At 40.3% G+C, this 16,362-nt stretch overlaps 1 protein-coding gene across 1 annotated transcript in view; it reads right to left on the reverse strand.

Moving 5' to 3' along the window:
* Positions 1 to 2,650: 2,650 nt before the first annotated feature.
* LOC131227069 (ATP-dependent Clp protease adapter protein CLPS1, chloroplastic) overlaps positions 2,651 to 16,362 on the reverse strand; it is a 42,248-nt gene continuing 28,536 nt past the window's right edge. The window contains exon 3 of the mRNA XM_058222778.1: positions 2,651 to 3,133. Within this exon, the coding sequence (XP_058078761.1) occupies positions 2,869 to 3,133 (265 nt within the window). The 3' untranslated portion in view covers positions 2,651 to 2,868. The remainder of the gene's footprint in view (positions 3,134 to 16,362) is intronic.

The raw sequence follows: 16,362 nt of genomic DNA on the forward strand, positions 1-16,362 counted from the left end.
ACGCATCACGCAAACTTTGGGGAGAACCATAGAGCATCTCTGGAGATTATCGATAGTGAGGACCCTCTTCCTGCTAACCAACCAAATGAAAGTTGCAATCCTGGGAGGAGCCCCATATCGCCAAAAGTGGAATGCATGAGCCCTTTGCTCTTCCATCTGCGGCTTCCAAAGCAACCTATAAAAGGATCAAACCAAGAAGCTATCCCAACTTGTGAGCGTGCCACACCATCGCATCCCGCTCTCCCAAGAAGGGTGACACGGTGCAATCAATGCAGGAGCCTAACAAAATCAATCTTCCACTTCTCATCCAAAAGATCCCTAAAACATGGGGGCACCCAAAGCACAGAATCTCCACATGTGGAATAGCAATGATCGATAATGATGTTCCTATCAGTGGATAGACGAGCTAGCCTTAGTCCGCCAAAAGCAGACTTTCCACCACACCAAACATCTTCCTAAAAGTGAATGCGTCCGTGCTCTTTTAGGGCGAAGGACACCCCCTCCCTAAACCTCAAAGTCACCCTGGATATCGCTTTCCATATACCCGAGGTCCTATATTGAGAAGAGTCCTTCACTCGCCATCTCCCTTTCTCACACCATACTTGCTAGCAATAACCTCCCGCTACATCCTCTCCTCCTCTATCCCGAATCTCCAAACCCATTTTCCTAGAAAAGACACATTCATATCAACCAACACCTTTATTCACATGCCCCTTCCACCATGGGCTTCGGTTACACACCTCTTCCAATTGAAGAATGAATTTTTTTATTTTTCCTCCGCTCCTCCACAAAAAAATTTCACCTCAACCTCTCCAGCCTTTCTAGAACTGTTGAAAAGAGACAGACTAAGGGGCAAATTCACAAGAGCGGCTTTAAACTTACTTCAACCATCCTCCCAATGAAAGCTATCAACTCTTCCAACAAGCGAGCTTCCTCTCCATTCTTTCAATCACCTTATTCTAAAGACGTAGCCGGTATTCCTATACATGAGGAAGACTGAGGTAAGTCAACGGGAAGCCTCCTGCTTTACACCCAAACACTTCCACCATCTTTGAAACCTCTTCATTAGACGTAACAATGCCCAGCATCTCACTCTTTGGAATGTTTGCCTTCAGACCCAAAACTACCTCGAAACATCTCACCATTTTTTGCAAGTTCTTTATCATAATTTAGAAAATATTAGAGAATCCTCACTGGTGTTGACGTCTTATGATTACAGGATTGTTTGTGCTAGAAGTCCAGATGCGGTGTGCATATATGCAGTGGTTCATGTAACCAGTGTACCCACGCAGTGTTAAAGTTATTCACCTACATGTAAAAGTTATTCAAAAGCATATAAAACTAAGAGAAAAACTAGGATATTGTACCAGTGTGATGTTTGATATGCAAGCACTTAGAAACATCTCGGAAATTGCATACGTGAGTATAATGAAGTCAAATTAAACTGTTCGAATTATGTTTCCAAGTTTAGATGTACCATGAACCGAAAAAAAAAAAAAAAAAAAAAACCATCATTTGACCATTTGACTATTGGATTGGTAGACATTGGACGGTTAAAAGTGAAAAATATATAATGGCCATACTTCCACAAACAAGTACCCACAAATCAGAGGTTAGGATTGTTAAACCAATCTAATCGAGGAACTATGACTGAGCATAAATGGGTTCCAAAATTTAGTTGAGTTCATGTATGCCTCATGAAAGTTTTGAGTGCCTGCTTGAGTGTCATTTGCAGTGTAAGTATCATGTAACCCCTCTGAATCTTATCCTTGTGCATGTAACAGTTATTCAACTACCTGTGTGGGGCCAACTGTGTTATGTGTATGCAATCCAACCTGCACATCAAGTGAGCCGCACCTTGATTTTGGGACAACCTGAAAATCAGGCCCATTCAATCATCAGACAGGCAGAACATAGAAAATAATGGACAACCACACAAAGTGGTGGCCCACATGATTTTTGGATGGGCCTGATTATCAAGGCATCCCACTTTTGTGGTTTGGTGGACCTGCCAAACGGGTTAGAAGCCATAGACACCAGAGTTGCCCCACACAACCTTCGCAGAGTATCCTTCGTAGAAAGCTTATACAACAAACATTGCAGAGTATCCTTTGTAGAAAGCTTATACAACAAACATTGCAGAGTATTCAGCCTCTCCAAAATAGTTTACACTAAATGCGACAAAACCCAAAAATAAAAAGGTCCGGCGAAAGAGCCTCCCAAATGGAAACAGATGATATAAAACTAAGCTGTGGTTTGCTGATCTCACATGGGCAGAGGATTCAGACACATGCTCAACATGTGCTGAAATATCACATGCCTACAAGATCCAAGCTGCCCATTAAGTGGTACTTAGCATGTAGATGCACTGACCCAAAAATCAGGTATACAATCAGTCATGCACTGAATGTGAACCATTGGCCACCGAATTGTAACCTTCCATTTATTTCATGCATTGTGGCTTCTGGTAATAGGACTGAATCAAGGGCATCTGTGTTAACTGTTAAGGCCCACCTAATGGATGCCTTGGATCTCGCAGCACGTGCCATGTTGGTAGGCACCGGAGCATGTATGGTGGCTTGGCCATACATGCAAGCGATTAGCAAACCTCGACGATGCAATTCACTTCATCACATCATGAACCCACATGTAAGTTAATCGCTGTTGTACCCTGAAGTAACATCCATTGAATGACGCTGATCAACGCCGTATTGTCCATCTCCTTTCATTGTAAATAGATGAACATAATAAGCAAGATTCATACACATATGGACATTTATCACGTTATGTACAAATAAGCAAATCTCTGACACTTACGTCACTATCAGTAGACGATATCAGACCCATACGAGTCCACAAAATCCATCTTCAGCACCCACCACCACTTGCGGGTTCAATGGAACTTAGAAGACCGTTACCCCTCAGCTGCATACAATGCTCTTCAGCATCTGCTTGTGCACAGATAATTACCACCGCCAGGCCGTTATAGTGCGCTTCCTGCATGATATTAACTGCATTATCAAGGGTCATTCCCGGAATGACCTTCATCAGAACTTGGACAACATACTCCCGTTTGTTGTAGTTGTCATTGTGCAATAAAACACGGTATGGGGGAGCTGTTTTTCTTGATTTCCTGAAAAAAAAAAAAAAAAAAAACCACAATTGCTTAGAACATTTTCATGCAAGCACTTAAAACATGTTTCTTTCCTTTCCATTTCAATCAGTGTTTCAAATAGCGTTCGTAGTGTAGCATAGCCGTAGCGCTACGTAGTGTAGCTAAATAGCGTAAATCCCTTGTAGCGTACGCTATAGCTATGTAGTGTGTAGCATTTGTAGCATACGCTACAATGTATTTTTCATTTTTTTTTTTTTTTTTTAAGTTTTCTTTTCTAAAAATTGTGTAAAATTCACAACATAAAAAAAAAAAATAAATAAATAAATAAATAAAATAAAATAAAAAAAGAAAAACCTTAAGTAAAGTTAAAACCAAACCTTTTTATGTTTACTTTCACTTAAAATGGTGGTGATCCTTTGTTAAAGTTAGCGTGAAGCTCACATACTAAAAATCCTTTAAAACTATTTTTTTATTTTTTAAAAAAGGGTTTCGAAAGAGGGCTTTCAAAAAACCCCTCTTCGTATAGATGACATCTATATCGTACTTAATACTCTTAACCTGTGGGATTTTTATTTTTTTTCATACTTGTGAGATGTGACTCTTTTTTCTTCTTTTTTTGAAAGTTAATTGTGAGTTGTGACTTGTGGTTTCAACTAGACATTATTAATTAAAGTGGTTTTCGTAGAAAGTTGTTGATGCGATAATTGTTTGATTTGTTTTATAACTTTATATATGTAGATTAGCTTTTGATAAATGATAATTAATAATTTGTTTGAACGTGATACTTGAAAAAATGAATCATCTGTTAGGTATTTTTATATATTTCTTTTACTAGTTATCATATTTTTTCTATTTTTATATTAAAAAATATAAGTATCGTGTAGCTTAAGCTACACGCTACACGCTACACGCTATAGGGTGTTGAATGCTACACAACATGCTACTGCTATTTAAAACACTGATTTCAATCTTCTTTTTCCTGCTATATAAAATATATTTTACGGGTAAGTGCAAGAATTTTTTTCTCAGTTTAGGGGGAAGAAGGGTCATCTAATAGTGATTCTAGAGATTTTATAGAATTCCTTCAACTCCAAAACTGTAAGGGCGTGTTTGGATAAATGGATTCCGTGGATAACGTAATGATTACCTAATGATAATGTTCTATGGTCACTATCGATGTGATTCCAAAAATGGGGTGCCTGTTTGGATAGTAAGTGGAATCCTTCAATTCATTGTTAGACAATTGTTTCTCGTGCCAGAGAATTCTCGCCATGGATAAGGTAATGATTAGTTTTTGGAATTTGCATATCCAAAACAGCCCACTGTCTTGTCCATGGAAAACAATTTCCATTTCCGCATGGATTTCGTATATCCAAACAAGGCTAAGTGTATTTCACAGTGTTGATTTCTTTTTTAAATGATAGGTTGCTAACACTTGGGTGGATGATTGGGGAGAATCCTAGACGTATCTTTCAATGCTTGAATAGAAGATAATTACAGGTTGCTTGGGTTTTAGGTTTGTTTGTGGGGCCCATGTTCAGTGATTCTAACAGTTGATATGAGAAGCCCCACATTGGATATCCATACACCGAGAATCAACAAATCTATTCAACAGTTTCAAAAGACAGACACGTTTGCATACCCCAAAAGGTCACTGACTACACCATCTGACCATACCCACTAAATAAATTTGACATACCCACTAATTCTCTGTTTGATGCAACCTAATATATTATAGGATAAGACAAAGGCAGAGGAACATTATCACAACCACACCACACGTGTTCGCAGAACCAGCGGCAAGCTCCATCAACTATCTTCCCAACGATCGCCTTAGAGAAATCCTTCCTCACTTTTGAGTGTGCCCTCCAAAACCCTTGAGGCACTACATTGGGATTACTCTTTGGTATACCAACCTCCTGGCCTAGTCCCATATTTGCACAACATAACTTTCTTCTAGGCTATTTCCTCCAACTTAGACCTCCATGTGTGGTGCATGTGCTCTCTTTCTGCTTACACACTTCTGCCCACTCCACAAGGTGAAACATGTTTCTTTTGCTCCCTACGAAAGAAACTCCCTTCGGATTCTTTCCTATAAATAAATAAATAAAATACCACATTAGCCAACTAGAACCTCAAATACACTACGACAAGCATCTAAAACAATCCCAAACCGTCCCTTCACCTTCAGAAAACAGCCCAAATATCCCCACTTGCCTCTAACCAATCATACATTTGTTAAGATCTCCCTAGGTGGTGGAATTTAAAAGGAGAGAAAACAGTGTTATTAAAAAATAAATTGATGGAAGAAGGAAATTGGAATGTTGAGGAATCATTTAAAAAAATAAAAAAATAAATAATAAAATTGGAATGTCGAGGAAAGTAAATGTTGTGTGGAATGAGGTAGCTAAGTGCATTAGGAAACTAGAGAAAGATGTTTTAGGGGTATTCTATCGGGAAAACCAATCATAAGGAAACTTGGAGGTGAAATGACAACGTACAAAAAGATATTATCGAGAAAAGTTTATGTTTCAAAGCCTAGCAATGGACTTGAAACAATGAAAATCTTGAATAATATAGAAATGCTAAAAAGATTGCTAAGAAAGTAGAAGTGAGGCTAGTTGATTTGAGGTTTGGAAGAGGAAGGAAGAAGAGAGGAGAACGAAAGAAGAAGAGAATTGTATTGCTAGACAAGCAACTTTTGAGTGTTGGGGCCACAAGCCGTAACACACCTTTTATTGTATTGCTAGACAACACCCTTACATGCTCTTGAAGAGCACAAAAAGACCGTGTACACAACACACCCACACACTAACATTATTTAAGTACATGGCATTATCTTTCTATACTCCCCTCAAGTTGGAGCATGGATGCCAATCATGCCCAACTTGCCAGTAATACAGAGAAGAGTATCTCGACTAAGAGACTTGGTGAGGACATCATCTAGTTGTTCCCTAGAGCAAACGAAGGGAGTCGCAATCTCCTTGTTTGCCACCTTCTCCCAAATGAAGTGACAATCAATCTCAATGCGCTTCTTGTGCTGATGAAACACTGGATTACTGGCAATGTGAATGGTAGCCTGATTATCACAGTGCAAAGGAATGGGAGTGAAAGGATTATAGCCAAATTCTTGTAAGTGGGTTCGAAGCCAAACAAGTTCACATGTTGCGTGAGCCATCGCTCTATACTCAGTTTCGACAGAAGACCATGCAACAACGGACTGCTTCTTACTCTTCTAGGTGACAAGATTGCCACCTACAAACATACAGTATCTAGAGGTAGACCATCGATCACATAAACTTCCAGCACAGTCGGCATCGGAGTAGCTCGAATGGTGAAGATGACCATGCTTGGTGCAACCCGGCTATCAAGTCAATGAAATCTCGATACCCAAATTGCAAAGAAAATTAAAAAACAAAAAAAATTATTTAAAAAAAAAAAAAAAAAAAGAATGCTCACAAGAATAATTGAGTAGAGAGGGAGAGAATTTTTATTGATATCCAACCTTTTCTCTTATAAAAACTTAAAGAAGAACCACACTTAGAAAATTATTCAAAGTACTTCTAAAGGAATTTATAATTGAAATCTCTCCAACTAAGAGAATAATCAATCACAATTTATTAAAAACTAATCTAAATCTTTCTTCCTATAACAAAAGCCTAATGAAAAACAAACATGAAAAGCAATTATATCTCTAAATCTAGCCAATATTTTCAATTATATCAATCTAATCTAGCCAATCTCTTCAATTATATCAATCACATCTTCAAAAAGCAATTATATCTCTAAATCTAGCCAATATCTTCAATTATATCAATCACATCTTCAAACCAGACACCCCCCCCCCCCCCAAAAAAAAAAAAAAAGAAGGTATATCATAATCCTTGATTTAGGCCCCAAAATCTACAAATAATCAGGCCAAAAATCAGCATATGTTAGGCCTACGGTGGGCTATGGGCCTACATTTTGTTAGACCATACAATGGACCTAGATGAGCCTAAGTAGGCCACGGGCCTAGGTTCATCATGGGCCTGCATCAATTCTCCCCAGCTTAGAAAGAACTCATCCTCGAGTTGGAAACCAATCTTAACTTTTGGACTACAACAAATCGTGTTCTTCTTTAGTGGAAGTTGATGATGCAACCCTAAGCATCGGCTCGGCATGACCTTGTTGGAGTCCACTATAGATGGTTTCTTTTGCCTGTGCTTTTGTGGGTGCCAACTTGTTTATTTTGACTTTAAAGTTAATTGTGGATCCTGAAACATTTGCCCCGTTTTTTGTGCCACGGTCATTTTTGCAAACATGTCTCAATTTAAGTATTGAGACCTACTTGCATGTCTGTGACTGTCACTATCATTGGATCCATCAATTGATCCATTGGTGAATTCACGTGTAGGTCCAACGTTAATGCACCGATCACTTCATATGTCAACTTTTCCTTTGACTCCGTGGATAGCTTCGCTGTTTCTGAAATTTCTACTTTAATTCTGAGTTCTTTGTCACGTTCCAATAATCGAAGAGTTCGATCATTGTTGTTTTCATAAGCCAGGGCCGCCCGTTGTTGGTTAGGACATTGATAGGGACATTCCCTTACATGCAAGGTATTCTATAACAGTTACGTTGGCCCTAATGGCCACCACCGTTACCTTCATGATGCGGGTCATAACGGCTTTTACGGCCCCGGTGACGGTTGTAACAGTCTCTTGTTTTATTGAAAGAAAAACACCAAAAACCTTGTATCTACCCCATAACGTTGGGAAAAAATAATAATTGAAAAACTTGTATTTGCCCCGTAACATACCATAACGAGGCTGTTACGGCCTTTACAAGGGGCGTAACGGACTATTAACGAGAGTTACCAATCATTTTTTCCATAACGACTGTTACGACCCCGTAACGTGTAACGGTTGCCACTGTTACCTTTGCGTAATGGCCTTTACGGCACACCATGCTTACATGTCCACGTGCTCCAACTTCGCTCTCTGGATTCCCTCCATGTCGGAGCTCCCCCACTTGATTAGTGAAATTGGCTACCGCATGCGTGAATTGATCTACCCATTCTACGAGTGCACGGATCACTTGAGCTACTTGTGTGAATTCTTCCTGTATCACCTCTTTCGATGCCATTAGGAGATGACGTATAGTCGAAAATTCTCAAAGACAACCCGCTCTAATACCACAATGGTGCAACTCGGTTATCGAGTCAATGAGATCTCGATATTCAAATTACAGAGAAATTAAAAAAGGAATACTCACAAGAACAATTTAGTTAAGAGGGGGAGAACTTATATATATATATATATATATTTGAAGAGTTTATAAATGTTATTTTATTAAGAATCGGACCAACGAAAGCCAGCCAAAAACAAAATACAGAAGATTAGGGGAACAAAATAGAGCAAATTGGAAGCAAGTCAATTTTCAGTAACACCACAACCCATTTGTATACGTCTCATTTAATCTTCCACAGCCTCGCTTCCCATGAATTGTGGACATTGTCAAAACAGCGAGCATTTCGCTCCCCCCATATGTTCCATAAGGTACCTAGCAGGCACAACCTCCATATGGAAATCTTGTCCTTGGGTAGAAGCACCCCCTCCCACGCCCATAATTATTGTGGCACTGACTGAGAGTAGAACCATTGCATTTTAAAATATCTTAGAATATGTGATGGGGACATCATGCGCACACGCGCACTCACACCGCCCCCCCCCCCACGCACGTACGCCAGAAGGAGGGTCCCACCGTCGATCTGGATCGATGATGACGTTCAGGGAGGGTCTCCTACCTAGAAGACGAAGTTTTGATTCAAAAGAGTGGTCTCGTTAATTAAGAAAAGCCCATCATGGGATCTCATGATCGTGGCCCACTAATCAGATTGATTTCATATTTTAAGTTTTGCTTATTAATGTTATTTAGAACATCATGGACGCTTTAGATTTCTTTGATTAGTTTTATTTTAGTTTACTTCATCGCCAAGTAATAGGTTGCGCACATGGCGCGAGTTTTGGGGCATAAAGTTTTCTTATAAATAGGCACCCCTCGTAGCTTTTTTTTAATTGATTAAAGATTAATAAAAATTCTACGTTTTCCTGCTCTCTGACTTGTGAAGCCTGATTGGGTGCAAAGCCCCCCCTTCATCGAAGGGTTAACTACCGTGGTGCGAAGCCACATCTATCCCGATTCGCCCCCATCCATCGCCATCTCTACTACCCATCTTCTACTATCCCTTCTTCTCATCTCACCCCATCATCTAAACTTCGAATCAATCATTTATTGCAGCAATTCTCCTCCCCACAGTAGAATTTTAGAATCTGGCCCTACAAGAGGGCTGAAACTTCAGCGGAGCACCATGCACAAACCGTACATCAGATCGAGCTGAGATTTGGGGGTTTTGGAGTCCATCCCTGGTCGACCAGGGCCAAGGTGGCCTTTTTCTGAATAGTGGGCCCCACACATGCAGTCGAGATGACATGCATGTGCGTCTGGGCCATTGTTGTTGTCCACACGTGCGGTACTTCTCTGGTTCGACTCTCTCCTCTCTTTCACTCCACTTTCACCCAAAATCCCTAAACCTAACCCTAAATTACTCAAATCTCTTTCTTACCCTAGGGTTCCTTGATTTGAAATTGGTGAATCCCTTGGATTAGGGACTGATTACTATGCATGTGTGGATGATTATTTCTTATCTTTGATTATCGTTCGGTTCATAATTTTTATTGATCCAGCCCTATCATGTGTAGGCCTAAACCCGCATAGATTCCCCTTAATTAAATGTTTCGACTTTCTTGTGGGATATGGAATTTGTGTTATTGTTTCTGAACTAACGTGATCTTAAGCCTGAAATCTCGCATATCATATTTAATTTTCATGTCCTGCATCAAATTTGGTATCAAAGCCTAGGGTTCTTGTAGGGGAATTCATTACATGTTTAGGGTTTGGTTGTTTATGTCCATTACGCATCAATTCTCATCATGTATGGCTATTTAGAGGTCCATAAACCCTAACATAAGCTACTGAAATTTTCTGTTATCCCCTTATTTGAATTATTTTAGAAATTAACTTAGTTTTCTATTTCTAGGTTTAGAAACTTTCCTTGTTTGTTTTTTAGAAACTAATTTTTTAGAAACTTTCTTAATCTATTTTTAGAAACTAATTTCCTTTCCTTTTTCTTTTTTAGAAACTAGTTTACTTTCCTTTTTCTTTTTTAGAAACTAACTTACTTTCTATTTTTAGAAACTTTCCTCTTTCTTTTTCTTTAGAAACTAGGTTGCTTTTCTATTAAGAAACTTTTTAATTTGCTTTTTTTTTTAGAAGCTTTCCTAATTTGTTTCTTTAGAAACTTTCCTAATTTGTTTTTAGAAACTTTCCTTTTTCGTTTTTAGAAACTAGGTTACTTTTCTTTAGAAACTTTCCTAATTTGTTTTTTTTTTTTTGAAACTTTCCTAATTTGTTTTTTATAGAAACTGTCCTAATTTGTTTTTCTTAGAAACTTTTCTTTTTCGTTTTTAGAAACTAAGTTGCTTTTTTTTTAGAAACTTTCCTAACTTGTTTTAAAAACTTTCCTTTTTCGTTTTTAGAAACTAGGTTGTTTCTTTTTTCTTTTCTTTTTTTTTTTTTTTTTTTAAATATATATATTCTTATATTTTGACAACTATATTGCTGAATTTTGGTTGGCACCTTACACTAAACATGGAACAATTGCAAGAGTCACTAAACAAGCTGTCCCAAAAGTTGGAGTTTATGATTAAGCGCTTGGAAATGGACCAATACTTAGAACAACTTGATGTGCACATTACCCAACTAAAGACCATCACCAGGACAAACCCCACCATTGGTGTAGATGTCCCATCTCAGGCAGGTGGCCTGGTGGATAGATCAATGAATGGAGTTGGTGAAGAAATCAATTATGGGTGTGCACCCATGCACCTACCCCATGAGAGACATCAAGACCACTATTTTGAGGGGTACGACATGTGCGGCCTTGTGGCTGGAGAGAGTGCACCAGACGCTAGTGTAGAGTTACCCACTGAGGTCATTCCGATAATTGATGAGTTACGTGATGTCTTTCCTCATGATCTACCGAATGAGTCCCCCCCTAGGAGGGATATAGAGCACACCAGAACATGGGACACCATAATACCTACCGCCAAGTTTGCGTTTAATAGTTCTGTCAATAGGTCCACAGGTCTTAGTCCTTATGAAGTCGTTACTATTTATAAACCTGTGAAACCTATTGATCTTGTCCCTATGTCACGGTCTCATATGGTGTCAGAGCCTGCGGAGTCTTTTACACATCACATTCATTCATGGCATCAAGAAATCAGGCAGAAGATCACTACTAGTAATGAACATTAAAATTTTCTGTAAACCAACATAAACGTTTCAAAGAATTCAATATTGGGGATTCTGTGATAGTCTGCGTCTGGCCTGAGCCGTTCGTAAGTTACACGCGCGTAGTGCTGGACCCTTCAAAATTATAAAACGAAACGGTCTCAATGCGTATGAGGTAGATCTTCCACCTTCTATGGGAATTAGTTCCACATTCAACGTGGAGGATCTAGTTACTTTTTAGGGGACCACCAATACTTTGTCCGACCTTTTGCCTACCCGTCCTCATTCCCCATATTTATCTCTTGAACTATGGCCCCTTCCCGACCCATTTTCCCAGCCTCTACCTCCCATACCCACTCTTCCTAACCTTTCTTCGCAGCCTCTACCTCTCATACCTACCCTTCTCAACCTATTTTGCCAGCCTCTACGTCTCATACCTACCCGTCCGGACCCATTTTCCCAGCCTCTACCTCTCATACCTACCCGTCCGGACCCATTTTCCCAGCCTCTACGTCTCATACCTACCCTTCCCAATCCATTTTTTCAGCCTCTACCTCCCATACCTACCTGTCTCGACCCATCTTCCCCATTTTACCATCCTCTACCTCCCATACCTAACCTTCACACACCCAAAAAGGAAATAGAGGATATCCTGGACCATTAGATAGTTTCAACGTCGGACGGCGGGTTTCAGAAGTACCTGGTCAAATGGAAGTCACGCCCAACTTCAGACAGCACGTGATTCACTGAGGAGGAGCTTCAGAGACTTGATCTTGACATCCTGGAGCGGTTCAGGAGTTATATTTCGCCAGTAGCGAAATCTTCGCAACCGGGGAGAATTGATGGGGACATCGCGCGCACTCACACTACCCCCCTACGCACGTACGCTAGAAGGAGGGTCCCACCGTCGACCTAGATCGATGACGACGTTCAGGGAGGGCCTCCTACCTAGAAGACGAAGTTTTGATTCAAAAGAGTAGGCCCGTTAGTTAAGAAAAGCCCATCATGGGATCTCATGATCGTGGCCCACTAGTCAGATTGATTTCATATTTTAGGTTTTGCTTATTAATGTTATTTAGAACATCATGGACGCTTTAGATTTCTTTGATTAATTTTATTTTAGTTTACTTCATTGCCAAGTAATAGGTTGCGCACATGGCGTGAGTTTTGGGGTATAAGGTTTTCTTATAAATAGGCACCCCTTGTAGCTTTTTTTAATTGATTAAAGATTAATAAAAATTCTGCGTTTTCCTATTCTCTGAGTTGTGAAGCCTAATTGGGTGCGAAGCCCTCCCTTCATCGAAGGGTTAACTACCGTGGTGCGAAGCCACATCTATCCCGATTTGCCTCCATCCATCGCCATTTCTACTAACCATCTTCTACCATCCCTTCTTCTCATCTCACCCCATCATCTACACTTCGAATCAATCATCTATTGTAGCAATTCTCCTCCCCACAGCAGAATTTCAGAATCTAGTCCTACAGGAGGGCTGAAACTTATGTGGAGCATCACGCACAAACCGTACATCGGATCGAGCTGAGATTTGGGAGTTTTGGAGTCCATCCTTGGCCGACCAGGGCCAAGGTGGCCTTTTTCTGAATAGTGGGCCCCACACAATTGCGGTCGAGATCACACGCATGTGCGTCTAGGCCATTGTTGTTGTCCACGTGTGCGGTACTTCTCTGGTTCGTCTCTCTCCTCTCTTTCACTCCGCTTTCACCCAAAATCCCTAAACCTAACCCTAAATTACTCAAATCTCCAATTTTATGCCCATTTTCTTACCCTAGGGTTCCTTGATTTGAAATTGGTGAATGCCTTGGATTAGGGACTAATTACTATGCATATGTGCATGATTATTTCTTATCTTTGAGTATCGTTTGGTTTATAATTTTTATTGATCCAGCCCTATCATGTGTAGGCCTGGACCCGCATAGATTCCCCTTAATTGAATGTTTGGACTTTCATGTGGGATATGGAATTTGTGTAATTGTTTCTGAACTAACGTGATCTTAAGCCTGAAATCTCGCATATCATATTTAATTTTCATGTCCTGCATCCATATGGATCCACATCTGGCTAGAGTAGGGACAATGCAAGAGTAGATGATCTACAGATTCGGCACCCTGCATGCAAAGGAGATGGATGTTGGCGAGGTCCATACCTCTCTTTTGCAAGTTCTCCACGGTTAAGATTTGCTTCCTACCTGCCAGCCATGTGAACACCACAACTTTTTTAGGGGGCTCTGTAGAACCAGAAGTCAGTCGGAGCCAGGTTGTCCTCCCCACTACTAGGTGGGCTTGTCTTCTTGTAGAAGGATTTAACGGAAAATGATCTAGATGTTGTAGCTGGCCACGCCAAAGAGTCTGCTTCTACCAAGGAGGGGACGAAGAGTTGAATACTCGACAACAATCTAGGATATTCTTCCGATTCGACATCCGATAGGCCCCTTCTGCAAGGTGGACACCGGGCACCCCTCCCTCCCTAAAACGAATAGCATCAATCTACCGTGATGTTCTTAGCTGCTGAAACAGCCGCCGAGGGGAAAGATTTAGATAATGTTATGGGGTTGCACCAATGGTCCTCCCAAAATCGAATGCGGGATCCATTCCCAAGGTTAAATGAAGAAGAGGCCATCACTGAGGAAGAGACCGAGAGGATCGCCCTCCATATGCTCGAAGCACGATAGTGGGACAACTTCTTGATTTCCCAGCCCCCCTCTTCCAGCCCATATTTTTTAGCAATAATATTCCTCCATAGCTTGTTTTCTTCTACTCCAAATCTCTCCATTGCCACTTGGCAAGCAAGACCATGTTAATCCGATGAAGATCCCTTAATCCCACACCCCCTTTGGCAATAAGAGCGCAAACTTCTTCCCATTTTATGAGATTGAATTTGTGCTTGGTTTCAGACCCTTGCCATAGGAAATCCCAATGCAATTTCTCGAGTTTGTCTAGAACTGACTTGGGACATTTGTAAAAGGACACGAAGTATAATGGTAGATTGGATAATGCCGCTTTAATGAGAGTGATGCAGCTGGCGAGGGATAAATGTTTGCCTTTCCACATTAATAATTTCCATTCGAACCTCTCGATCACCTTGCTCCATAAGTGCCTTGGCAGCTTACCGAAACACAGTGGCACACCCAAACATGATGACGAGAAGGATCCACTTCCACATCCAAATATCCTTGAATAGGAAGGTAGTTCTTTCGAGATGCCAATACCGAGCATCTCGCTCTTGGATGAATTGATCCTTTGCCCTAATATCTCTTCAAAACAACCCATTATTTTCCTCAAATTGTCTACCTTGGTCAGATCCGCATCACTAAATAGCAGTGTATCGTCAGCGAACTGTAAGTGCGATATGGATGGCCCATCGAAAAATGTGCGAAAGCCCGATATTAAGCCCACTTGCTCCCCTTCATATAGCATATTGCTCATTGCCTCCACCACCAATAGGACCAAGAAGGGAGATAATGGATCGCCGTGTCTAAGGCCTCTAAATGCTTTGAAGAACCCTTTCAGAGATCCATTTACTAAAATCGAGGATAAAGCTAAAGAGACACAATCCATAGTCCATTTGATCCATTTGTTACCGCATCTGATCCGTTTTAACATATATTCCAAAAATCCCCAGTCAACTTGATTTTATGCCTTCTCGATGTCGAGCTTGCACACCACACCTTTTTTCCCTAATTTGTGCCTGGAGTTAATGCATTCGTGGGCCATGAGAGCAATGTCTAAGATTTGCCTTTCCGCCACAAACACGCCCTGGTTTTCTAAAATGACCGATGATAAAATCTTCCTGAATCCGCTTGCCATCACCTTAGCCAAGATTTTATATGGGCTGCCAATCAAATTGATGGGCCTGAAAGCGCGAAGAGACTCTAAAAATGTGTCCCCCATGCTGAATGTGTCCCCTAGTGAAGAATTCTTGCATAAACTCCACTGTATCTTTCTTCACCGTCTCCTAGAATACTTGAAAAAAAAAAAAAAAAAAAACGAATTGGAAATCCATCAGGCCCCGGGGCCTTGTTGCTCCCCGGAGCATCTATAGCTTCCTTAATTTCTTCTTCCATCAATGGCCTTTCCAAATTTTCCTTCTCTGATTCCGATATTTTCCTACAGGGCAATTAATCTAAAGCTGGTCTAGGCTGGTCTTCTTTAGAAAGCAGTTTGGTGAAGAAGTCTACGATGGCTGAGCAGACCTGGTCCATGTCTTCAATTCTGACCTTATCTCTTACAAAAACTTTAAGAAGAACTGCAATTAGAAAATTATTTGCATTACTAACTCTTATAGATCCAAAATGAATCTTTAATTGAAATCTCTCCAACTAAGAGAATAATCAATCATAATTTATTACAAACTAATCTAATCTTTCTTCATATGGGAAAAGCCTAATGAAAAACAATCATGGAAAGCAATTATATCTCTAAATCTAGCCCATATCTTCAATCATATCAATCACATCTTCAAATCAGCCCCCGATCTCCCAAAAATAGTATGTTGTAATTCTTGATTTAAGCCCCCAAATCTGTAAATAATCAGCCCAAAAATTAGCACATGTTAGGCCTATGGTGGGCCATGCGCCTACATATTGTTGGGCCATACAGTGGACCAAAATGAGCCTAAGTAGGCCGTGGGCCTAGGTGGGTCATGGGCATGCATCAATGTTGCTAAAAAGGCAAACCTTTACCTAATGCAGACTTGAGAAATTGAAGGATACAATACACTGTTGTTAGATGCGTAGTACAACGGGTGCGCGTGAATTGACTAATAAATGCCACAATATAAGAAAGATCCAATAGGATAATAGTGAGACAAATAAGTTAACCAACCAATCGACGATACATCCCTGAATCAGAGAGGAGAGCACCATCATTAGGATTGAGCTTCATAGTAGTATCCATAG

This window comes from Magnolia sinica, chromosome 15 (assembly GCF_029962835.1).
Source record: "Magnolia sinica isolate HGM2019 chromosome 15, MsV1, whole genome shotgun sequence".
NCBI classification, from domain to species: Eukaryota; Viridiplantae; Streptophyta; class Magnoliopsida; order Magnoliales; family Magnoliaceae; genus Magnolia; species Magnolia sinica.